Genomic DNA, 25,983 nt, shown 5'->3' on the forward strand with positions numbered 1-25,983 from the left:
TCAATCATTTTCTTTCAAATCATAATCCGGAATACAATATTTATAAAATTAGAATATGCGATGATTTTTATGTACTGTTTCGAGATCAGATCATTTGACTATTATTTAGAAAAACGAAAATGCGACCGGAAAAGGGAGCTGAGTTTACCCTTACACATATTCTTACTTCTTAACTGCTGAGAGGGTAAAGTATATATTTATGGTAATTTGGTTATTTAATAGTTCGTGGGGTTATTATTCACAATGCAGCTAATGAAATGCAATGCCTTCCTTGTATTTGGCATAGGATTAGAAAGTGAACGTTATTTCTATTTAGCGAGACATCGGGCCTCTGAAATGAAAATGGATGGCCCTCCACACACATTGTATAAAGAAAAGTTTCACTTTTGAATACCCTCAAACACCAAGTTAAGCATAAGCTACCTAATTTCTAAATAGACCATCACACTGAGTACGGTTACATGCACACAATAATGATGTTATTGTTTATCGTCAGATTAATATAATAGTTCAATTGAAACGTTTACATGCATTGCAAGAACGATAACCCCTAATAATTATGTCTACAACTGACGGCACTCTGATAAATACAGACTATCGCCAATCAAAATAAACGTTATACCACAGTAAACATGTTATTTATGCGAACCATATTTTTTTTCTGAGTTCGGACATATGACGTTTAGTGAAAACTACTTCAACTTCGCATACATTCAGTTGTTCTGAACTCACTTCACTAAAGAGGGGGACTCGTTCGGCTGCTCGCAGGTGCGCAGATCAAATCCACCGCTGTCACGCGATGTTGTTGAATTAAAGAATGAGACTCGCTGTGATAACAACTCGTACTTCCCGAGGTTTGACAGTTTAAAGCCATTTTCATTATCTAGTTCTAGTCACGTCTTCATCACTATAACAGGTAGGTAGTCTTGCAATAGTACTATACTACCTCCCTTCCCTTGTTAGATTTAAAGTCCACAACTTTAACAATCAAATTGTATTACCGTTTCTAACTTTGTTGTTACAAAGCTTACACATTAAATATGATTTTCTTTTACATTCAAAAGGTAAGTACTTTTTTTTTTACATAAATAAAAGTTACAACTGCAATTTTTTCAGTGCTTCCTTATCAACAAAAACAAGTTAAACCAGGTAGACCAGTTGAGAACACCTTTATTTAACCAGGTAGACCAGTTGAGAATAAGTTCTCATTTACAATTGCGACCTGACCAAGATAAAGCAAAGCAGTTCGACACATACAACAACACAGAGTTACATATGGAATAAACAAACATACAATCAATAATACAGTAGACAAATATATATACAGCATGTGCAAATGAGGTAGGATAAGAGAGGTAAGGCAATAAATAGGCAATGGTGGTGAAGTAATTACAATACAGCAATTAGACACTAGAGTGATTGATGTGCAGAAGATGAATGTGCAAGTAGAGATACAGGGGTGCAAAGGAGCAAGATAAATAAATACAGTATGGGGATGAGGTAGTTGGATGGGCTATGTACAGGTGCAGTGATCTGTGAGCTGCTCAGACAGCTTGTGCTTAAAGTTAGTGAGGGAGATATGAGTCTCTAGCTTCAGTGATTTTTGCAATTCATTCCAGCCATTGGCAGCAGAGAATTGGAAGGAGAGGCGGCCAAAGGAGGAATTCGCTTTGGGGGTGACCAGTGAAATATACCTGCTTGAGCGCGTGCTATGGGTGGGTGCTGCTATGGTGACCAGTGAGCTGAGATAAGGCGGGGCCTTACCTATCAGAGACTTGTAGATGACCTGGAGCCAGTGGGTTTGGAGAGGAGTATGAAGCGAGGGCCAGCCAACGAGAGTGTACAGGTCGCAGTGGTGGGTAGTATATGGGGCTTTAGTGACAAAACTGATGGCACTGTGATAGACTACATCCAATTTGTTGAGTAGAGTATTGAGGGCTATTTTGTAAATGACATCGCCGAAGTCGAGGATCGGTAGGATGGTCAGTTTTACAAGGGTATGTTTGGCAACGTGAGAGAAGGAGGCTTTGTTTGCGAAATAGGAAGCAGATTCTAGATTTAATTTGGGATTGGAGATGCTTATTGTGAGTCTGGAAGGAGAGTTTACAGTCTAGCCAGACACCTAGGTATTTGTAGTTGTCCACATATTCTAAGTCAGAACCCTCCAATAGTAGTGATGCTGTTCGGGCGGGCAGGTGTGGGCAGCGATCGTTTGAAGAGCATGCATTTAGTTTTACTTGTATTTAAGAGCAGTTGGAGGCCACGGAAGGAGAGTTGTATGGCATTGAAGCTCATCTGGAGGTTAGTTAACACAGTGTCCAACAAAGGGTCAGAAGTAGACAGAATGGTGTCGTCTGCGTAGAGGTGGATCAGAGAATCACCAGCAGCGAGAGCGACATCATTGATGTATTCAGAGAAGAGAGTTGACCCGAGAATTGAACCCTGTGGCACCCCCATAGAGACTGCCAGACGTCCGGACAACAGGCCCTCTGATTTGACATACTGAACTCTATCAGAGAAGTAGTTGGTGAACCAGGCGAGGCAGTCATTTGAGAAACCAAGGCTATTTAGTCTGCCGATGGGAATGTGGTGATTGACAGAGTCGAAAGCCTTGGCCAGGTCGATGAATACTGCTGCACAGTAATGTCTCTTATCGATGGCGGTTATGATATCGTTTAGGACCTTGAGCGTGGCTGAGGTGCACCCATGACCAGCTCTGAAACCAGATTGCATAGCGGAGAAGGTACGGTGGGATTCGAAATGGTCGGTAATCTGTTTCTTAACTTGGCTTTCAAAGACTTTAGAAAGACAGGATAGAATAGATATAGGTCTGTAGCAGTTTGGGTCTAGAGTGTCTCCCCTTTGCAGCAACTTTCCAATCTTTGTGAATCTCAGATGATACGAAAGAGAGGTTGAACAGGCTAGTAATAGGGGTTGCAACAATTTCGGCAGATCATTTTAGAAAGAGAGGGTCCAGATTGTCTAGCCCGGCTGAATTGTAGGGGGTCCAGATTCTGCAGCTCTTTCAGAACATCAGCTGACTGGATTTAGGAGAATGAGAAATGGGGAAGGCTTGGGCGGTTTGCTGTGGAGGGTGCCGGGCAGTTGACCAGGGTAGGGGTTGCCAGGTGGAAAGCATGGCCAGCTGTAGAGAAATGCTTATTGAAATTCTCAATTATTGTGCATTTATCGGTGGTGACAGTGTTTCCTAGCCTCAGTGCAGTGGGCAGCTGGGAGGAGGTGCTCTTATTCTCCATGGACTTTACAGTGTCCCAGAACTTTTTTGAGTTAGTGTTGCAGGAAGCAAATTTCTGCTTGAAAAAGCTAGCCTTGGCTTTTCTAACTACCTGTGTATAATGGTTTCTAGCTTCCCTGAAATAAATCAAATCATCAAATCAAATTTTATTTGTTATTTATTTATTATATTTTATTCTTATTCTCCATCATTATTCAACAGTCAAATTGAACATTTCAGGAACTCTTGATACAAATGTTCTTTTATATCAGTTATTTTATTATTAGACTTTTTTACGTTACCATGTCCCTAAACCATGCTGGCTTTCTAGATCCATCTTCTGTGCTCACTACTTTAAATGAGTTGCCTGAGGTTTGTCACAGTAACACATCGGAACTTGGCAACTTTCCATTCTCCATGCTTACAATGTACACAATTATATCCAGTAGAGGTCGACCAATATATATATATATATATATATATATATATATATATATATATATATATATATATATATATATATATATAATATCCAACATCAAAGTTGTGTTCTTTTACCATTCTTTATTCATGGCTGTGTTCTTAGGCAAAATTGTGAGTGAGCCCACTCCCTTGGCTGAGAAGAAACCCCACACATGAATGGTCTCGGGATGCTTTCTGTTGGCATGACACAGGACTGATGGTAGCGCTCACCTTGTCTTCTCCGGACAAGCTTTTTTCCGGATGCCCCAAACAATCGGAAAGGGGATTCATCAGAGAAAATGACTTTACCTCAGTCCTCAGCAGTCCAAACCCTTTACCTTTTGTAGAATACCAGTTTGTCCCTGATGTTTTTCCAGGAGAGAAATGGCTTCTTTGCTGCCCTTCTTGATACCAGGCCATCCTCCAAAAGTCTTCACCTCACTGTGCGTGCAGATGCCTGCTGCCATTCCTGAGCAAGCTCTGTACTAGTGATGCCCCGATCCTACAGATGAATCAACTTTAGGAGACGGTCCTGGCACTTGCTGGATTTTCTTGGGCGCCCTGAAGCCTTCTTCACAACAATTGAACCGCTCTCCTTGAAGTTCTTGATGATCCAATAAATGGTTGATTTAGGTGCAATCTTACTGGCAGCAATATCCTTGCCTGTGAAGCCCTTTTTGTGTAAAACAATGATGACGGCACGTGTTTCCTTGCAGGTAACCATGGTTGAGACAGAGGAAGAACAATGACTCCAAGCACCACCCTCCTTTTGAAGCTTCCAGTCTGTTATTCAAACTCAATCTGCATGACAGTGGAAAAGTTCTTGGGGTATTCAGTAAATTTTTACATGGCAAAGAGGGACTTTGCAATTCATCTGATCACTCTTCATAACATTCTGGAGTATATGAAAATTGCCATCGTACAAACTGAGGCAGCAGACTTTGTGAAAATGTATATTTGTGTCATTCTCAAAACGTTTGTCCACTCCTGTAGTACAGACTTACCTCCAAATCCAACATGTAGATCAGTGGTTTGGGATCAGTTTGTAGTACAAACTGGCCTCCATATATACATGTAGATCAGTGGTTTTGGATCAGTTTGTAGTACAAACTGGCCTGCATATATACATGTAGATCAGTGTTCTGGGATCAGTTTGTAGTACAAACTGGCCACCATATATACATGTAGATCAGTGGTCTGGGATCAGTTTGTAGTACAAACTGGCCTCCATATATACATGTAGATCAGTGGTCTGGGATCAGTTTGTAGTACAAACTGGCCTCCATATATAAAAGTTATGAAGTGTTCTATTGCCCTTATGTAACAGTATAACTGTAGACCGTCCCCTCGCCCATGCCCGGGTGCGAACCAGGGACCCTCTGCACACATCAACAACAGTCACCCACGAAGCATTGTTACCCATCGTTCCACAAAAACCGCGGCCCTTGCAGAGCAAGGGGAACTACTACTTCAAGGTCTCAGAGCAAGTGACGTCACCGATTGAAACGCTATTTAGCGCGCACCGCTAACTAAGCTAGCCGTTTCGCATCCGTTACATCAGCACCACCGCTAACTAAGCTAGCCGTTTCACATCCGTTACATCAGCACCACCGCTAACTAAGCTAGCCGTTTCACATCCGTTACATCAGCACCACCGCTAACTAAGCTAGCCGTTTCACATCCGTTACATCAGCACCACCGCTAACTAAGCTAGCCGTTTCACATCCGTTACATCAGCACCACCGCTAACTAAGCTAGCCGTTTCACATCCGTTACATCAGCACCACCGCTAACTAAGCTAGCCGTTTCACATCCGTTACATCAGCACCACCGCTAACTAAGCTAGCCGTTTCACATCCGTTACACTTACGCACCCAAGAGCTTCTCACTCGATCTGAGAATATCTTGTCTCTCTACAGGTCAGTGAACGACTTGCATAAGCAATTGGCTTGTTCTGTTAATTTTCTGTTGCTGTAGCAATATAGCTCCAAGTACTACTGGGTTTGTGTCAATAATGACTGCTGTTAAAAATGGTGCCGATAGAAATGGCAGCTCCGCTTCTCGTCCTCAGGAAACTGGGCAGTATTTTTCTACATTTTTGTCATGTATTTTTTCTTGCATTGCCCAGAACACCTTAAGTGTTAGAACATACAGCCGGGAAGAACTATTGGATATCAGAGAGACGTCAACTTACCAGCGACCAGGAATACGACTTTCCCAAAGCGGGTCCTTTGTCAGTACCTCCCAGGGAATTTGAACTGATTCCAGAGGCTGACCCAAAACAACACCGTCGGAGGAGAGGGTGCCGGAGCGGTCTTCTAATGAGGCTTTCGGATGCGTACACACCACCCACCGCTTCCCAGTATATTACTCGCTAATGTCCAGTCCCCAGTTAACAAAGTCGTTGAAATCAGTGCAAGAGTTACTTCCCAAAGGGGATCTGGGATTGTAACATTCTGTTTCACGGAAACATGGCTAGCTTGGGACATGTTGTCAGAATCCGGATTTTCAGTGCATCACGCCGACAGGAATAATAATCTCTCCCGGTAAAACGATGGGCGGGGGGTGTAGGTTTCATGATCAACGACTCATGGTGTAATTGTAGCAACATACAGGAACTCAAGTCCTTTTGTTCACCTGACCTAGAATTCAATAAGCATTTCGCTTCACTGGCAATAACATCTGCTAACCAGGTGTATGTGACCAATACAATTTGATTTGAATGTTGTTAATCCACAAAGCATAAAGTCCATGTCTTTCTGGTATGCCTCAGGTGCGCTTGATAATCTGAAAGGAAATGTCTTGAATCTGTAGTATCCACTGTGTGTGATGAATGTTGTCAGGTTTCTTGATTCTGAGGCTAGTTCAACTTGCCATGATCCTTTTTTCGCATCCAGTTTTGCGAACACTTTCGCTCCTTGCAATGCTTGCAGTATACTGTCTACTGTGGGAACTTCGTGTCCTTCTCTATGATATATCTATGTTCTCATAAGTCAGCACAAACTCCGACTTCTTTTGTCTTTCTTTGGAATGTGGAGAATATTGGAAATCCTTTCTGATCTTTGATTCACTTCTTGTATGATGTCATATGTGGTCCTTCTGTAGCTCAGTTGGTAGAGCATGGCGCTTGTAACGCCAGGGTAGTGGGTTCGATCCCCGGGACCACCCATACGTAGAATGTATGCACACATGATTGTAAGTCGCTTTGGATAAAAGCGTCTGCTAAATGGCATATATTATTTATATTATATCTAACATCGAGTCCAGCTCTTGATTGACAGCTTCCAGCATTGGATAAGGAAACAGATATCAGGCCTTGAGCTACAGGGACTATTTGCTCATTCACCGTACCTTTTGTGAGTGTATCCACTGATATGTCCAAGTCCTTGGAAAAGAGACTCATATTCTTGTGCTAGCTGCATGAATATGCCTGGTGATTGCTCTACTGAATTGACATGATGTCTTGTGCTCTGTATTTTCAAGTCAAAACATATTTTCCTTCCTATCAATGCTTCTACGTTTCCTCTGAGCACCGATATCTGGTATGTTGATGCACTTTTATTCAAAAGTTCTGCTTTCAAATAACCGACACAATGTAGTGGAGTAGTCTGAGCAGAAACATAACACTTTTTCTTACTCTCTAAGTTCCATTCCTGCAAACGTTCTCTTGAACAGGGCTTCTCCGATGAAATTCCTTCCACTGTCTGTATTAAGGATCATTTTCAGATATTGTCCATTGACTTGCGCTGTTTCTTTTCCTTCCTGATAGATTGAATACACAAACTGGATTCAGGTTCATTCACAGCTCTAATTGGGTTGTCACTTTTAGCTTTGTCTCTATTTATTTTTGTCACCTTGATTTTGTTCTTTCCAATGGTCTTTCTTTTCTCTACGGAACACAATGGACTGTTCTCTCTACGGAACACAATGGACTGTTTTCTCTACGGAACACAATGGACTGTTTTCTCTCTACGGAACACAATGGACTGTTCTCTCTACGGAACACAATGGACTGTTCTCTCTACGGAACACAATGGACTGTTCTCTCTACGGAACACAATGGACTGTTCTCTCTGCGGAACACAATGGACTGTTCTCTCTACGGAACACAATGGAACTACGGAACACAATGGACTGTTCTCTCTACGGACTACAATGGACTGTTCTCTCTACGGAACACAATGGACTGTTCTCTCTACGGAACACAATGGACTGTTCTCTCTACGGACTACAATGGACTGTTCTCTCTACGGAACACAATGGACTGTGTTCTCTACGGAACACAATGGACTGTTTTCTCTACGGAACACAATGGACTGTTCTCTCTACGGACTACAATGGACTGTTCTCTCTACGGAACACAATGGACTGTTTTCTCTACGGACTACAATGGACTGTTCTCTCTACGGAACACAATGGACTGTTCTCTCTACGGAACACAATGGACTGTTTTCTCTCTACGGAACACAATGGACTGTTCTCTCTCTACGGAACACAATGGACTGTGTTCTCTACGGAACACAATGGACTGTTTTCTCTCTACGGAACACAATGGACTGTTCTCTCTACGGAACACAATGGACTGTTCTCTCTACGGAACACAATGGACTGTGTTCTCTACGGAACACAATGGACTGTTTTCTCTCTACGGAACACAATGGACTGTTTTCTCTCTACGGAACACAATGGACTGTTTTCTCTCTACGGAACACAATGGACTGTTCTCTCTACGGACTACAATGGACTGTTCTCTCTACGGAACACAATGGACACAATAAGAACACATTCTTATTTTCAATGACGGCCTGGGAACAGTGGGTTAACTGCCTGTTCAGCTCGCAGCTTTGAACTCGCAACCTTCCGGTTACTAGTCCAACGCTCTAACCACTAGGCTACGCTGCCGCCCCTTGACTGAAATGTAAATAACATGCCCCTCCCCTGGACCAGATTAAAATAATACTAAACCCCTCCCTTGACTGAAATTTAAATAACATGCCCCTCCCCTGGACCAGATTAAAATAATACTAAACCCCTCCCTTGACTGAAATGTAAATAACATGCCCCTCCCCTGGACCAGATTAAAATAATACTAAACCCCTCCCTTGACTGAAATTTAAATAACATGCCCCTCCCCTGGACCAGATTAAAATAATACTAAACCCCTCCCTTGACTGAAATTTAAATAACATGCCCCTCCCCTGGACCAGATTAAAATAATACTAAACCCCTCCCTTGACTGAAATTTAAATAACATGCCCCTCCCCTGGACCAGATTAAAATAATACTAAACCCCTCCCTTGACTGAAATTTAAATAACATGCCTGTAACGTCGTTCGTCTGTTGAATGAAGAGAGTCAGACCGAAATGCAACGTGTAGGTTACTCATGACTTTTAATGAAGTATCGTGGTACATGAAATAACTGAATAAACGAAAACAACAAACGAAACGTGAAACCTATTACAGCCTATCTGGTGACTACAACACTAAGACAGGAACAAACACCCACAAATACAACGCGAAAGTCAGGCTGTCTAAATACGGTTCTCAATCAGAGACAACGACAAGCACCTGACTCTGATTGAGAATCGCCTCAGGCAGCCAAACCTAACTAACACCCCTAATCATACACAATCCCAATTACTACAAACCCCAATACGAAACACAACATATAAACCCATGTCACACCCTGGCTTACCCAAACATATACCAAAACCACAAAATACAATGACCAAGACGTGACAATGCCCCTCCCCTGGACCAGATTAAAATAATACTAAACACTTCCCTTGACTGAAATTTAAATAACATGCCCCTCCCCTGGAATACTAAACACTTCCCTTGACTGAAATTTAAATAACATGCCCCTCCCCCAATTTCCCCCGGGTACCCATCCTATAAATGTTGATCCGTCCGACGCTGATTGAGCTAGCAGTGCTGAGTTTTATCATCTGCATTCAGTCGTAGTGGACAAACAAAACTGTACTGACAGTGTATATGTTTACATGGTATTGTTAGCCTGTCAACCTCCATCCTCTGAAAAAGCTACCGAGTGATGATCATCGAATCCCATTGAACAAGTCTATCCACATTTCCTGCATCGTTACAGTGCCAGCAGCGTAATGGATCTCTATGGAGAAGCGTGTATCTTGACACACATATCTTCTTTGTCTCCACAGACTCTTGATTAGTCTCCTACATGGCGGCTAACAGCGATTTCCTCTTAACATTTCAAGGTGAGTGTTTATAGCCTGTGGTGTCATTCCGATACAGCATGACACCACTGCTGCTCAATCTTATAGACTGTATACATTATAATAATAATAATGCCATTCAGGTCAGTGGCGGCTCCTCTGAGGAGGAAGGGCAGGACCATCCTCTCGTGAATTTCATAATAGTGAAGTGTTAAAAAAAGTTATTATTTTTAGATACAACTATACTAAATATGTTCACGTCACCAAATAACTAATTAAAACTGTGTTTCAATGAAGGTCTGCAGTAGCCTCAACAGCACTCTGTAGGGTAGCACCATGGTGTAGCCGGAGGACAGCTAGCTTCCGTCCTCCTCTGGGTACATTGACTTCAATACGAAACCAAGGAGGCTCATGGTTCTCACCCCCTTCCATACACTTACACAGTGATTATGACAACTTCCAGAGGATGTCCTCCAACCTATCAGAGCTCTTGCAGCATGAACTGACATGTCCACCCAATCAAAAGATTAAAAAATGTATCTAGTACTGAAAGCATAAGCTACAGCTAGCTATCACTACAGTGCATAAAATGTGAGTAATTAACCAAAGAGGGAGACAATATTTTAATAGTTTTGAAAAAAATAATTTCTTCAAAAATCCTGATATTACCAGGGTGTGCCCACTAGATGGTGGTATTAGGCATTTTATTCGGAATCAGAATCTAATGATTCCTCTTTACAAACATTCTGAATCAGAATCTTTGTCATAATCTTTCTCTTCACTGACATTCTGAATCAGAATCTCATAACCTTTCTCTTTACTAACATTCTGAATCGGAATCTTTGTCATAATCTTCTCTTTACTAACATTCTGAATCGGAATCTTTGTCATAATCTTCCTCTTTACTAACATTCTGAATCGGAATCTTTGTCATAACCTTTCTCTTTACTAACATTCTGAATCGGAATCTTTGTCATAACCTTTCTCTTCACTGACATTCTGAATCAGAATCTCATAACCTTTCTCTTTACTAACATTCTGAATCGGAATCTTTGTCATAACCTTTCTCTTAACTAACATTCTGAATCAGAATCTTTGTCATAACCTTTCTCTTCACTGACATTCTGAATCAGAATCTTTGTCATAACCTTTCTCTTAACTAACATTCTGAATCAGAATCTTTGTCATAACCTTTCTCTTCACTGACATTCTGAATCAGAATCTTTGTCATAACCTTTCTCTTAACTAACATTCTGAATCAGAATCTTTGTCATAACCTTTCTCTTTACTAACATTCTGAATCGGAATCTTTGTCATAATCTTCCTCTTTACTAACATTCTGAATCAGAATCTTTGTCATAACCTTTCTCTTTACTGACATTCTGAATCAGAATCTTTGTCATAACCTTTCTCTTTACTAACATTCTGAATCAGAATTTGACAGTTCTGAGAGCCATTTGGGAGGGAACGGAGATGCGACTACCATCAGTATCGAGGACACAGGGGCAGGAAGTCACAAACCTCAGAAACAGAGGAGGTCTGCACCGGTGACATCCTTCGAAGAGGACAATGACCCATTGGCTAATGACGACAAGACTGAGGTCAGAAAAATACATACACTATATGACCAAAAATATGTGGACACCTATTGGTCGAACATCTCATTCCAAAATTATGGGCATTAATATGGAGTTGGTCCCCCCTTTGCTGCTATAACAGCCTCCACTCTTCTGGGAAGGCTTTCTACTAGTTGTTGGAACATTGCTACTGGGATTTGCTTCTAATCAGCCACAAGCATTAGTGAGGTCGGGCTCTGATGTTGGGCGATTAGGCCTGGCTTGCAGTCGGCGTTCCAATTCATCCCAAAGGGTTTCGATGGGGTTGAGGTCAGGGCTTTGTGCAGGCCTGTCAAGTTCTTCCACACTGATCTCAACAAACCATTTCTGTATGGACCTCACTTTGTGTACGGGGGCATTGTCATGCTGAAACAGGAAAGGGCCTTGCCCAAACTGTTGCCACAAAGTTGGAAGCACAGAATCATCTAGAATGTCATTGTATGCTGAAGCGTTAAGATTTCCTTTCACTGGAACTAAGGGGCCTGAACCTTGAAAAACAGCCCCAGACCACTATTCCTCCTCCACCAAACTTTACAGTTGGCACTGTGCATCCGGGCAGGTAGCGTTCTCCAGGCATTCGCCAAACCCAGATTCATCTTGTTGGACTGCCAGATGGTGAAGCGTGATTCATCACTCCAGAGAACGCGTTTCCACTGCTTCAGAGTCCAATGGCGGTGAGCTTTACACCACTCCGGCCGACACTTGGCATTGCACATGGTGATTTTAGGCTTGTGTGCGGCTGCTCGGCCATGGAAACCCATTTCGTGAAGCTCTCGGTGAATAGTTCTTGTGCTGATGTTGCTTCCAGAGGCAGTTTGGAACTCTGTAGTGAGTGTTGGTTGTAACCGAGGACAGATCATTTTATGCACTTCAGCGCTCTAAGGTCCTGTTCTACATTTACATTTAAGTCATTTAGTAGACACTCTTATCCAGAGCGACTTACAAATTGGTGCATTCACCTTATGACATCCAGTGGAACAGTCACTTTACAATAGTGCATCTAAATCTTAAAAGGGGGGGGGGGGTGAGAAGGATTACTTATCCTATCCTAGGTATTCCTTAAAGAGGTGGGATTTCAGGTGTCTCCGGAAGGTGGTGATTGACTCCGCTGTCCTGGCGTCGTGAGGGAGTTTGTTCCACCATTGGGGGGCCAGAGCAGCGAACAGTTTTGACTGGGCTGAGCGGGAACTGTACTTCCTCAGTGGTAGGGAGGCGAGCAGGCCAGAGGTGGATGAACGCAGTGCCCTTGTTTGGGTGTAGGGCCTGATCAGAGCCTGGAGGTACTGAGGTGCCGTTCCCCTCACAGCTCCGTAGGCAAGCACCATGGTCTTGTAGCGGATGCGAGCTTCAAATGGAAGCCAGTGGAGAGAGCGGAGGAGCGGGGTGACGTGAGAGAACTTGGGAAGGTTGAACACCAGACGGGCTGCGGCGTTCTGGATGAGTTGTAGGGGTTTAATGGCACAGGCAGGGAGCCCAGCCAACAGCGAGTTGCAGTAATCCAGACGGGAGATGACAAGTGCCTGGATTAGGACCTGCGCCGCTTCCTGTGTGAGGCAGGGTCGTACTCTGCGGATGTTGTAGAGCATGAACCTACAGGAACGGGCCACCGCCTTGATGTTAGTTGAGAACGACAGGGTGTTGTCCAGGATCACGCCAAGGTTCTTAGCCCTCTGGGAGGAGGACACAATGGAGTTGTCAACCGTGATGGCGAGATCATGGAACGGACAGTCCTTCCCCGGGAGGAAGAGCAGCTCCGTCTTGCCGAGGTTCAGCTTGAGGTGGTGATCCGTCATCCACACTGATATGTCTGCCAGACATGCAGAGATGCGATTCGCCACCTGTTCTGTGACCTTGGTTGGCCTACCACTTCACGGCTGAGCCGTTGTTGCTCCTATCCGTTTCCACTTTACAATAACAGCACTTACAGTTGACTGGGGCAGCTCTAGCAGGGCGGAAATTTGATGAACTGACTTGTTGGCAATGTGGCGTCCTATAACAGCGCCACGTAGAAAGTCACTGAGCTCTTAAGTAAGGGCATTCTACTGCCAATGTTTGTCTATGGAGATTGCATGGCGTGCTCAATTTTATACACCTGTCAGCAACGGGTGTGTCTGAAAGGGGTGTACATATGCATTTGTATATATAGTGTAGTTTACCACGTTATAACGTAACATTGACAACATATAGGCTGTAGTCGGTAAGCACTTAGTTGCAGCCCAGATGTTGTCCATGTTTGGGTCAGAAAATAAAGCACATGCCATATAAAAGCCCATTTTGATGTTTCTGATAATTAATCTTATTCTGTGATTGTTTTGTTACCTGATGTGAGTTCTATTGTTATAAAATACAGGTTTTCTTTTCCTACAGCTGTTGTCTGGGCCGAAGAGAAGTGCTCCTTTCTGGACCTTTGAATATTACCAGACATTCTTTGACGTAGAGACACACCAGGTACTTCAACTGACTTGAATCGGCCCAAACAAATAGGCCTTTGAAAAACATAATAAATGTTTTTTTTGTAATGACATTTTCAATATGTTTTTAAGAACGAATGAAGTTACATTGGATCAGGACCTGATTTTTATTTGCGGGGGTAAACGGCGTCCGCCTTGGGTTTGTAATCATGTATTTATTATACTTCTGTGTTGTTAATGACTTTGTCGTAATGTGTTTCCTCTAGGTGAGAGAGAGAATCCTGGGGTCGTTATTGCCATGGCCAGGGAAGAACTTTGTCCATCTCTACATCCGCAACAACCCTGATCTTTATGGTGAGCATGCATCCTTCCTACTAGTCAACTAGTACTACTACAACTACTACTAGTAACCTGAAGAGTTGTTATCCTAACCTAAATGTTTAACGTTAGCGCCAGCTGTCGTCTAATCAGCCACTTAGACACTTATTTTCAGCCGTCTACTTTTCCCACTTCATATAAACTAGGTTACTTTTAATTAAACAGGTTTTTTTTATTTTCGTTAGTCCGTCGATCCCGTTGATCTCGCTACAATGAACGATATGCATGTTCTACCAATCTATTGACAGGACAGGCGCCTCTCAGTCACAAAGCGAGCGTTGACATGGTTACGTAGTCCCACCTCCCGGTACAATTTGTGTGCGTTGTGGTTGGTCGCAGGTGAATTTATGTACACAGAGGAGGGGGAGAGCATGACGTCCCATGTGGTAACGATGATGCTAAACATCCACCACTTAATGATCGTTTTCTGACAGATTCCTTTGTTTTCTTTTGCGTGTTTCACAGAGCCAGCCAGGTGGAGTCGTGGTGCTATTTTAATGTGTGTCGATTTGCAACTGAACAGCCAGTGTTGACAAGTTTATAAAAGGTGTCGAACTGACTGAATAAAAGTGATCTCATTCAGTGCATTCAGAAAGTATTCAGACCCCTTGACTTTTTACACATTGTCACGTTACAGCCTTATTCTAAAATGGATTAAATCGTTTTTCCCCTCGTCAATCTACACACAATACCCCATAATGACAAAGCATAAACATTTTTATGTTGTTGACATTTTTGCAAATGTATTAAAAATTAAAAACTGAAATATCACATTTCCATAAGTATTCAGACCCTTTACTCAGTACTTTGTTGAAGCACCTTTGTCAGTAATTACAGCCTCGAGTCTTTTGGGTATGATGCTACAAGCCTGGCACACCTGTATTTGGGGAGTTTCTCCCATGCTTCTCCACAGATCCTCTCATTCTCTGTCCGGTTGGATGGGGAGCATCGCTGCTCAGCTATTTTAATGTCTCTCCAGCTCTGTCCGGTTGGATGGGGAGCATCGCTGCTCAGCTATTATAATGTCTCTCCAGCTCTGTCCGGTTGGATGGGGAGCATCGCTGCTCAGCTATTATGTCTCTCCAGCTCTGTCCGGTTGGATGGGGAGCATCGCTGCTCAGCTATTTTAATGTCTCTCCAGCTCTGTCCGGTTGGATGGGAAGCGTCGCTGCTCAGCTATTTTAATGTCTCTCCAGCTCTGTCCGGTTGGATGGGGAGCGTCGCTGCTCAGCTATTATAATGTCTCTCCAGCTCTGTCCGGTTGGATGGGGAGCATCGCTGCTCAGCTATTATGTCTCTCCAGCTCTGTCCGGTTGGATGGGGAGCATCGCTGCTCAGCTATTTTAATGTCTCTCCAGCTCTGTCCGGTTGGATGGGGAGCGTCGCTGCTCAGCTATTATAATGTCTCTCCAGAGACTAAAACATACTTGGCGACTTTTCTTAATTAGATGTCAAATTGCACGACTAAAACATTCTTGGCCAAAACGTAAGTTAATAACAGTTTTCTTGAGGTATCTTAGATTCGTTCTGGGGATTTTGAGGAAGTGAAATAGAATACATGGGGGACAAACATCATTCCAGTGGGTGTTTGTTTTTGCAGACTCTACAATCACATGTGCTCTACAAAAACACGCTAAACAACAGCCTCTTGCGAGGTGCTGTCGTGGAAATTTCCTCTATTTACCAAATCATCGGAGCAAACCACACACACAAGTCAGAGTTAGTTATCAAAGTCCATCTTTAATTATATGAGCTCTATCACAATCCTGTGACTCTCAGGCAATTCAGTGTCTAACCTTGAATTCTCTGAGAGCCCCTTCCCCATTTCAAATGAGGTCCTTTATAGCAAAGACACACATAGTCAGACAGCATAGACATAATTCATCGTTCAGCTTTGTCTCCTTTCTCAAACCCCAGAACCATAAACCAATCCTCCATATCAACAGGCATATATCAAATTGTCATTTAGATACAACCAACCCTAAATACAACCAATCCTGGACAAACTCACGGAGAGGAGAATGAGGCTATAGGTTAAGATAGAAACAACATTAGAGGGAGCATAGAATGATTCCAGACACTGCCACCCTCCTTTCCCCACTAGAAAAAGGTAGGGAGTAAAAGATATGTTTACACAGGATGACACCTTGACCTCTCCCCTCTCTCCGGCCCAAGTAACTTAGTCTTGACATAGAACAGATACTGCAACCCCGCCACAGTATTATACAAAAATACCATTCTGATGAGAAGTAACTTAAACACATTTGATGAATATAAAACATCTTACATATGTTACCAACAAATTCTGAATCTTCCACGACACTGGAATTAAAGGGGAACCCAAAAATCAACAAGCCGTCTTCTAATGAGGTTTAAGCATCGTTGTGGACTTAGAACATCCAATTATATTGTTTTTCTATTAAAAAAGTGTGATTTTTAAAGAGCGAAAACCTGGAAAAACAAATCCTTTAATTTATTTTTCAAGATAATATAGGATATTTACTTAATTTTTCTGTTTTAATAAAATACATAATTTGAAGAGAACATAATTGTGACAGTTAATATCTTGCAGGAAAACTATAAATGAGACTTTAATCTCGAGAAGACTAGATTCAATGTTTAAAAAGGTTTAAATAGTTTTGTTCGTCTAGTCCTAGACCGAGACAAAACAACACACACACCGAACTCATATGTTTTCACTCATTTCAATGGTAAAGTCATGTCTTTCCAGACAATACCACAACACATTTTTGTCAATGTGAGAGGTAAACTCGATAAAGTATTCAATCATTTTGCTGTGTATTTCGGATGGAATTAAGGCATAAGAATGTACCAGAGGCCACCAAAATAGAGCTCCTTCTGCAAAACATTTTGAACGCAGAGGGGCACCCGTCTGGCTACTCTATGTACTTGTGGATAACACTGACTGTATAAAGGCACCTGTGTCTTGATGAGGGCATTCAACAAGTGGCAGAATAACATTCAACCTCGTCAAGTGGATTCAGGGACGTGGAAGCAGCATTTGAACCGGGCCGTGATGCATCGTCAAATACTACAGATTACTGATACCGTCTCTGTGTCCTCCAGGTCCCTTCTGGATCTGTGCTACTCTGGTTTTTGTCATCGCCATCTGTGGAAACATCTCTGACTTCCTGCTTTACCTGGGGAAACCACAGTATAAATACGTCCCAGAGTTCCGGAAAGGTGAGTGTCATTTTAAGTTTTTCAAGGGTCAAACAAAACACAGGATAAAACTGACTCCTCCACTTCCCAAGACTCAGTCAAATAGATACTGAACACAACAAAAAGTCCCGTAAATGTTTTAGAAAAGAATGGGATTGTTGCTACTGTTTCTCTTGTGTGTTTTTATTTCCCAGTGACCATTGCGGCCACGGCGATCTACAGCTATGCGTGGCTGGTTCCCCTGGCCCTGTGGGGCCTGCTGGTCTGGAGGAACTCCAAGGTTATGAACGTAGTTTCTTACTCATTCCTGGAGATCGTCTGTGTCTACGGCTACTCCCTGGCCGTCTACATACCTGCTGTGGTAAGACATGACACACTGTTTTGTGTCTGATTACGTGGCATTGTTTATATTTTATTAGGTTCAATAGTGTCACATTTACTTTGTTGCAATGCAAATGTTGAGGACATGTTTATTTACAGTCTTTTTTTTACATGTTATATAATGTTGTAGTTATTGACGAGTGTTGTTGTTGACAGGTGTTGTGGATCATCCCGAACGAGACCGTTAGGTGGTTTTCCATTGTTGTGGCTCTCTGTCTCTCTGGTTCCATGCTGGTCTTGACCTTCTGGCCCGCCGTCCGTGACGACCAGCACCGGGTTGCCATAGCGATCATGACGGCCATCATGGCGCTCCACATCCTCTTGGCGTTCGGTTGTAAGGTAAACAATCAGAGAAAAAAAAACACACCTGGGCCGTGTTCATTAGGGCACAGTGTAGCAAAACGTTTCTAAACGTTGTGCACCATGGAAAACCAAAATGAGTGTTTCTTATTGGACAAGTGCCTTTTCGTGCCTAGTGAACACGACACCAGCCTTACGGAGTTGGGTTGTTCCTGGTCATGTAATACAATGTCCTGATTTAACAATCACCGACTTGACTGACCCAGTTTACATAACCTCACCTGGCTGCACCAATGGTTGTACCTCCAAATGGGACCCACACAATGACTTAATTAGCTCAGTTACCTCCTCACTATTCTACTGGAGCCTTGTAGCGTGGCAACTGCCTGAGCGCTACACCAAAGACCATAGTATCTTTGGCTACACTCCCTCTTGACAGCACATGAAAGGAGTCAAGTTAGTTAGTTTATCAGAGGAAGGAAGGAAGGAAGGAAGGAAGGAAGGAAGGAAGGTAGGAAGGTGAGGTTGAGCAGGAAGAAAATGGGGGAGGGTGAAACAACGACTGATTGGAAAATGGACAGTCATTCCACTTCGACGTGTGACTACAGCCAGCTAGCTACTCAGGAGAATCACATGTCTCTGGGTCGTTCCACGAAATGGGTGCCTTTTTGGACATGCAAACTTCTAAAAAGAAAAATGATATATCTTTCAACATTCAATTGCATGGAGGATATGTTTACCAATTTGTAAGTCGCTCTGGATAAGAGCGTCTGCTAAATGACTTAAATGTAATGTATATGTTTAGCCTACAGAAAATACTGTGAAATTGTAAAAATAATTATGATAATGCCCTTTTAGTGTAAGTGCTGTTTGAAAATACATTTCAGCCTGTTTTGGTGGGATGGAGTTTTGGACTGCCTGGTGACATCACCAGGTGGTAAATTAGTCAATAGACCAATAAGAAAGAGTTCCAAATCTCTCTGCCAATAACAGCTAGTTGTCAGTTTTCCCCTCCCCTACCCTCAGCACTCCCAGACAGTCCAAGCAAAATTATTGCTTAATAAATTGCTCTTTACTAAGAATTTCTATTTTTGTTTCTTTTTGACCATTGTAATTTAAAATAATCACAGTAAGGTACTTAATTGTTACCTAGAAAAAATGATTTACTATTGAATTAAAAAATAAAATAAATCCCAACTTTCAATTGAGTGAACAAAGTTGACATGTTGAGCTTGACCACCTTCGTCAAAGATTATAAAATAATGTATAAATAGACCATAAAGAGAGAGAAGACTTACTTCCTTTTCCACCGTGCTGTTCAGAAGACCCAAACGATGTCACCTGCTGTGAATCATTTAACTAGGTAGTGGAATAATATACTGCTTTTACATATGATTCTCAGTATGTTTCCTGTTTCTTTCAAACAGCTCTATTTTTTTTACATTTTTCTTGTCGGCATTCACCTTTTATATAACCACTGTTTTTGCCGGGTAGGAGCAAGAGACATTCAACTTGGACCTTATTGTTGTGACCGTTGTTCTGGTAACCTGACAACTGCATATGGGAGTATTGTGTGTAGATTGATAAAGAAATATTTGTTTATTTAATCCATTTTAGAATAAGGCTGGAATGTAACAAAATGTGGGAAAAAGTCAAGGGGTCTGAATACTTTCTGAAGGCCCTGTATATAAAGTTTCCTATGGTATGTATTCATTTGTGGATGTCCATTATCCATTTTGTATGGTGTGTTACGAATTGCTTAAAATGAGGGACAGACGTAAATAATAATCTTCAGAAATTACGCAAAAGGCACCAATTTCGTGGAACGACCCGTCTACTTACAGAGAGAGAGATTGGGTGTCAGAAAGGCTTAATAAGAAAAAAAAGACTGACAGGAAATGAGTTTCATCCAAAATGGCTCCCTATTCCCTATATAGTGCACTACTTTAGACCAGAGTCCTATGGAACCCTATTCCCTATATAGTGCACTACTTTAGATCAGAGCCCTATGGCACCCTATTCCCTATATAGTGCACTACTTTAGACCAGAGTCCTATGGCACCCTATTCCCTATATAGTGCACTACTTTAGACCAGAGCTCTATGGCACCCTATTCCCTATATAGTGCACTACTTTAGACCAGAGTCCTATAGAACCCTATTCCCTATATATAGTGCACTACTTTAGACCAGATTCCTATGGAACCCTATTCCCTATATAGTGCACTACTTTAGACCAGAGCTCTATGGCACCCTATTCCCTATATAGTGCACTACTTTAGACCAGAGTCCTATAGAACCCTATTCCCTATATATAGTGCACTACTTTAGACCAGAGTCCTATGGAACCCTATTCCCTATATAGTGCACTACTTTAGATCAGAGCCCTATGGCACCCTATTCCCTATATAGTGCACTACTTTAGACCAGAGTCCTATGGCACCCTATTCCCTATATAGTGCACTACTTTAGACCAGAGCTCTATGGCACCCTATTCCCTATATAGTGCACTACTTTAGACCAGAGCTCTATGGCACCCTATTCCCTATATAGTGCACTACTTTAGACCAGAGTCCTATAGAACCCTATTCCCTATATATAGTGCACTACTTTAGACCAGATTCCTATGGAACCCTATTCCCTATATAGTGCACTACTTTAGACCAGAGCTCTATGGCACCCTATTCCCTATATAGTGCACTACTTTAGACCAGAGTCCTATAGAACCCTATTCCCTATATATAGTGCACTACTTTAGACCAGAGTCCTATGGAACCCTATTCCCTATATAGTGCACTACTTTAGACCAGAGCCCTATGGCACCCTATTCCCTACATAGTGCACTACTTTTGACCAGAGCCCCTGTTCCTCTCTAGCTTGTTGGTCTCGAATGTGTCCCAAATGGCTCCCTATTCCCTATGGGGGTCCTGGTCAAAAGTAGTGCACTATAAAGGGAATGGGGGTGTCATTTGGGGCAGAACCCAGGTGTTCTCTCAGAATAAATGATTTGCTGTGTTTCTTTTCATCCAGGCTTACTTCTTCAGTACGTTGGAGGTTGAACACCCTGTTGTTGATGCTGTGGTGGGCCATGGAACCAAGTCGTCTCCAACCACGGAGATGCACAGAACTAATAAAACGTCCTGAGGTAAATGGTTGGAACTAAAGATATTTGCGTTGTAGACATTCATACCTCTACTGGCTGTCTTATATAGCCACTTGTTTAGCTAATATAATAATATGTTAGCTGCTCCTTCACCGCAGCCAACGTGAGTAAAATATAATCATAACATATACCATTTACTAGATGCTTTTGTTCAAAGCGACAGGTTATTGAACTAACCTGTAATTAGTGCTGAGCGATTAACCAACATGTCTTTTTTGGGGTGGGGTGGGGTTATTAAACAATTATTGACGGACTCCGGTTCGATTACTTTAATTCCATTTAGTTTTGTTTTGTGAGCCCAACGCTCCATTTCTATAGAGAGAACTCAAATCATTCATGAGAGAAGTCGGAGAAATCAAGTCCAGAATTATGTGGGAAGCTGAACTGAATGGAGTTGTAGTTTTCATACAGTAAATATTCAACCTAGCTAAGCAAAGACACGTGGTAATTAACTACAATGACCACAATCCATTGCGCCATTTTTTTCCCAGCTGAGAGACGAATCAGTGAAAAAGAGGCGACGCGAGAGGTTTTACACTCGCCAAAATAAGCCCAAATACGTTTCTTTGGGGTTATGTTGGACCTAAGCTTGTCGCCTGCCTTCCAGCCTTCGGGACATCGACTCTCCTTGTTAGGGGCGGAGATATACGCATTTCGTCGAGATATACGCATTTCGTCGAGATATACGCATTTCGTCATTATATACAGATCTCTGGGTGGATACCCTTTTACGCCTGCAACTACGTTACGTTACATACACACAGACCGCATGTGAGAGGAATGTTCACAACACAACGACGAGGGACAGAGACAGTTTGTGAAAGTATGCCTTATCTACTTTAAAGAACTAGTCAAATGATTTTAGTCAGACAAGCTTTGCAGCATCCTAGTTAAATAGGATGACTACAGACAGTACAGTTTGGGGAACATAACGTTAGATGGTCTGACTGCTGACTTACTGTCTGATCAGAGATGAGGTGATAACTTTGAGGATTTAAAAATAATAAAATCATCAAATAAAAAATAAGCAATATGCACAACTGAAATATATTATTATTTCATAGTAATGTCCTATGTTTCTATTGATGTCGACCCAATATGGACTTGACAGAAACAATGGAATATTTAAAATGTTTTGGTAATTGAATGTTCACTATTTTTGGCTTTGGAATTTGTGTTAAAAAGCTCTCAAATAATTTGAACGTTATTATTTCATAATACATTTCATGTTAATAAATAAATAAATAATCGAAAAAAGATGGAAAAAAACATGATAACTTGTTTTTATATAATTGAAACTGAACTGACCTCAATAAGCACTAATCGTTCAGCACTTCCTGTAATACACACATGGGAAAAGACTTGTGAATGTTTCGTGTGGTTTTCCACGCCACTGTACATCCTGTTGGAGTTGACATGTTTAGATAAGGCTTTAGTGGTGGATATTCGATGTTTTTTTTTAACTTATTGTCTACAAATGTGTGAATTAGCATAAAACCATTTCTTATTTATCTACCACCACCTGTTTTGTCCAACGTCATCTGACACCAGACTTCCTGTCCTTCCCACAGTGAACAAGTGTTATTATTTTTTAATTGCAACGTCTCCTGTTACCTTTTATTAGGTAGAATCAAGTTGCCGTGGAGATGGTGTCATCGTGTCGTCTTGGTTACCGACCTGCTGCACCGACCTTGCCTGTGTGGGTCTTCCTGCTAAAGCCCTTAAAGACACAGTAACATGTTACAACACGACACACACACACACACACACCTGGATTGGTACCAAACGGAGGAAAATGGACTGAAACAATAATAAACGCATATTTGCGTTTTCCGTGTTTTAAAATGTATGTACTAATGAACACGACCCTGGTCCGAAGACCTGGGTTATTTACCAAATGGCACCCTATTCCCTATATAGTGCACTGCTTTAGACCAGGACCCCTATAACGCACTATAGAGGGAACAGGGTGCCATGTGGAACCTCTGGAAACGGACACTGGTGGTGACAACAGAAAGTTTTTTCTAATGGGATGGTGTCTGAACTGTCTGCCTTAAGGATGTAGCACTAAACATGAGTAGTGTTACTGTGTAGAGCCAGTCCCTTCCTTGTTTAACTTGTCATAGTTTTACTGTTATATATATAAATATACAACTTGATATTGATAAGACACTGTTCACAAAAAAATGTCATTTGAAAGACGCTTCTTTGTATTAAAATGTTTTTCATTGTTACCGAGTCATTACTATCGCATATACTAACTCTACAGGAAAGATCTGCAAGGGGTCCAGATACTGCCTCTGTCTCCATTATACACTGCTAGAGGTCCAGGCCTCTGTCTCCATTATACACTGCTAGAGGTCCAGTCCTCTGTCTCCATTATACACTGCTAGAGGTCCAGTCCTCTGTCTCCATTATACACTGCTAGAGGTCCAGTCCTCTGTCTCCATTATACACTGCTAGAGGTCCAGTCCTCTGTCTCCATTATACACTGCTAGAGGTCCAGTCCTCTGTCTCCATTATACACTGCTAGAGGTCCAGGCCTCTGTCTCCATTATACACTGCTAGAGGTCCAGTCCTCTGTCTCCATTATACACTGCTAGAGGTCCAGTCCTCTGTCTCCATTATACACTGCTAGGGGTCCAGATACTGCCAGGCCTCTGTCTCCATTATGCACTGCTAGGGGTCCAGATACTGCCAGTCCTCTGTCTCCATTATACACTGCTAGAGGTCCAGTCCCCTGTCTCCATTATACACTGCTTGAGGTCCAGTCCTCTGTCTCCATTATACACTGCTAGAGGTCCAGTCCCCTGTCTCCATTATACACTGCTAGAGGTCCAGTCCTCTGTCTCCATTATACACTGCTAGAGGTCCAGGCCTCTGTCTCCATTATACACTGCTAGAGGTCCAGTCCCCTGTCTCCATTATACACTGCTTGAGGTCCAGTCCTCTGTCTCCATTATACACTGCTAGAGGTCCAGTCCCCTGTCTCCATTATACACTGCTAGAGGTCCAGTCCTCTGTCTCCATTATACACTGCTAGAGGTCCAGGCCTCTGTCTCCATTATACACTGCTAGAGGTCCAGTCCCCTGTCTCCATTATACACTGCTAGAGGTCCAGGCCTCTGTCTCCATTATACACTGCTAGAGGTCCAGTCCTCTGTCTCCATTATACACTGCTAGAGGTCCAGTCCTCTGTCTCCATTATACACTGCTTGAGGTCCAGGCCTCTGTCTCCATTATACACTGCTAGAGGTCCAGTCCCCTGTCTCCATTATACACTGCTAGAGGTCCAGTCCTCTGTCTCCATTATACACTGCTAGAGGTCCAGTCCCCTGTCTCCATTATACACTGCTATAGAGGTCCAGTCCCCTGTCTCCATTATACACTGCTTGAGGTCCAGTAGATCATTTGTAGATTGTAATGTAGTTGTCTGCATCACTTCCAATCCCCCATATATACAGTATCAGTCAGAAGTTTGGACATACCTACTCATTCAAGGGTTTTTCTTTATTTTGACTATTTTCTACATTTGTAGAATAATAGTGACGACATTAAAATTATTGAATAACACATGGTATCATGTTGTAACCACAAAAGTGTGAAGTTTACATCCACCTTAGCCAAATACATTTAAACTCAGTTTTTCACAATTCCTGACATTTAATCCCAGTAAAAAAAATCATGTTTTAGGTCAGTTAGGATCAACAATTTATTTTAAGAATGTGAAATGTCAGAATAATTAGAGAATGATATATTTCAGCTTTTATTTCTTTCATCACATTCTCAGTAGGTCAGAAGTTTACATACTGTCACGACCGTCTGAAGAAGTGGACCAAAGCGTTATTTCGTTGTTATTTCTTTATTTATTTGTTATTTCTAGTGGTTAGAGCGTTGGACTAATAACCGAAAGGTTGCAAGTTCAAATCCCTGAGCTGACAAAGTACAAATCTGTCGTTCTGCCCCTGAAGAGGTAGTTAACCCACTGTTCCTAGGCCGTCGTTGAAAATAAGAATTTGTTCTTAACTGACTTGCCTAGTAAAATAAAAAAATTAAAATGTATAATGTCAAAAACAAGAAACAACAAACCGACCATAAAGCTTATGAGAGCTATAGTGCCCCTAACAAAGACAACTTCCCACAATAACAAAAGGGGAAAAGGCTGCCTAAGTATGATTCCCAATCAGAGACAACAATAGACAGCTGACCCTGATTGAGAACCACACCCGGGCAAAACATAGAAACACAAAACATAGAAATCAGAACCTAGAATGCCCACCCAAATCACACCCTAACCAAATAGAGTCATAAAAAGGCTCTCTAAGGACAGGGCGTGACACATACACTCAATTAGTATTTGGTAGCATTGCCTTTAAATTGTTTATCTTGGGTCAAATGTTTCAGGTAGCCTTCCACAAGCTTCCCACAATAGGTTGGATGAATTTTGGCCCATTCCTCCTGACAGAGCTGGTGTAATTGAGTCAGGTTTGTAGGCCTCCTTGCTCTTACACGCTTTTTCAGTTCTGCCCACAAAATATCTATGGGATTGAGGTCAGGGCTTTGTGATGGCCACTCCAATACCTTGACTTTGTTGTCCTTCAGCCATTTTGTCACAACTTTTGAAGTATGTTTGGGGTCATTGTCCATTTAGAAGACCCATTTG

General features: G+C 42.1%; 2 protein-coding genes across 3 annotated transcripts in view; one reads left to right on the plus strand and one right to left on the minus strand.

Annotated features, from left to right (window-relative positions):
• The window catches only part of LOC124009241 (zinc finger protein ZFMSA12A-like), a 28,769-nt gene extending 27,904 nt beyond the window's left edge, over positions 1-865 (minus strand). Inside the window, exon 1 of the mRNA XM_046320836.1 lies at positions 733-865. The gene's annotated coding sequence lies outside the window, so the exon portion shown is untranslated. The remainder of the gene's footprint in view (positions 1-732) is intronic.
• On the plus strand, positions 95-23,554 carry yipf1 (Yip1 domain family, member 1). Of its 2 annotated transcripts, none has more exons than XM_046320859.1 (10): positions 95-184; positions 9,875-9,931; positions 11,324-11,490; positions 13,873-13,953; positions 14,183-14,270; positions 17,382-17,498; positions 17,672-17,838; positions 18,015-18,197; positions 21,188-21,302; positions 22,945-23,554. In XM_046320859.1, exons 2-9 carry the CDS (start codon positions 9,895-9,897, stop codon positions 21,299-21,301), a joined length of 954 nt encoding a protein of 317 aa, XP_046176815.1. In that variant the 5' UTR covers positions 95-184; positions 9,875-9,894; the 3' UTR covers position 21,302; positions 22,945-23,554. The 2 variants fall into 2 exon arrangements, with proteins under 2 accessions (XP_046176815.1, XP_046176816.1); XM_046320860.1 differs by having other exon boundaries at positions 116-202.
• The last annotated feature ends 2,429 nt before the right edge of the window (positions 23,555-25,983 follow it).

The sequence above is a fragment of the Oncorhynchus gorbuscha genome, linkage group LG22, assembly GCF_021184085.1.
Source record: "Oncorhynchus gorbuscha isolate QuinsamMale2020 ecotype Even-year linkage group LG22, OgorEven_v1.0, whole genome shotgun sequence".
Classification (NCBI taxonomy): domain Eukaryota; kingdom Metazoa; phylum Chordata; class Actinopteri; order Salmoniformes; family Salmonidae; genus Oncorhynchus; species Oncorhynchus gorbuscha.

Coding starts and splice junctions, on each gene's coding strand:
- yipf1 (XM_046320859.1), top strand. CDS start 9,895: ATGGCGGCTAACAGCGATTTCCTCTTAACATTTCAAG. Junction 11,491..13,872: donor CTAATGACGACAAGACTGAG/GTCAGAAAAATA, acceptor CTTTTCCTACAG/CTGTTGTCTGGGCCGAAGAG. Junction 14,271..17,381: donor CAACAACCCTGATCTTTATG/GTGAGCATGCAT, acceptor TGTGTCCTCCAG/GTCCCTTCTGGATCTGTGCT.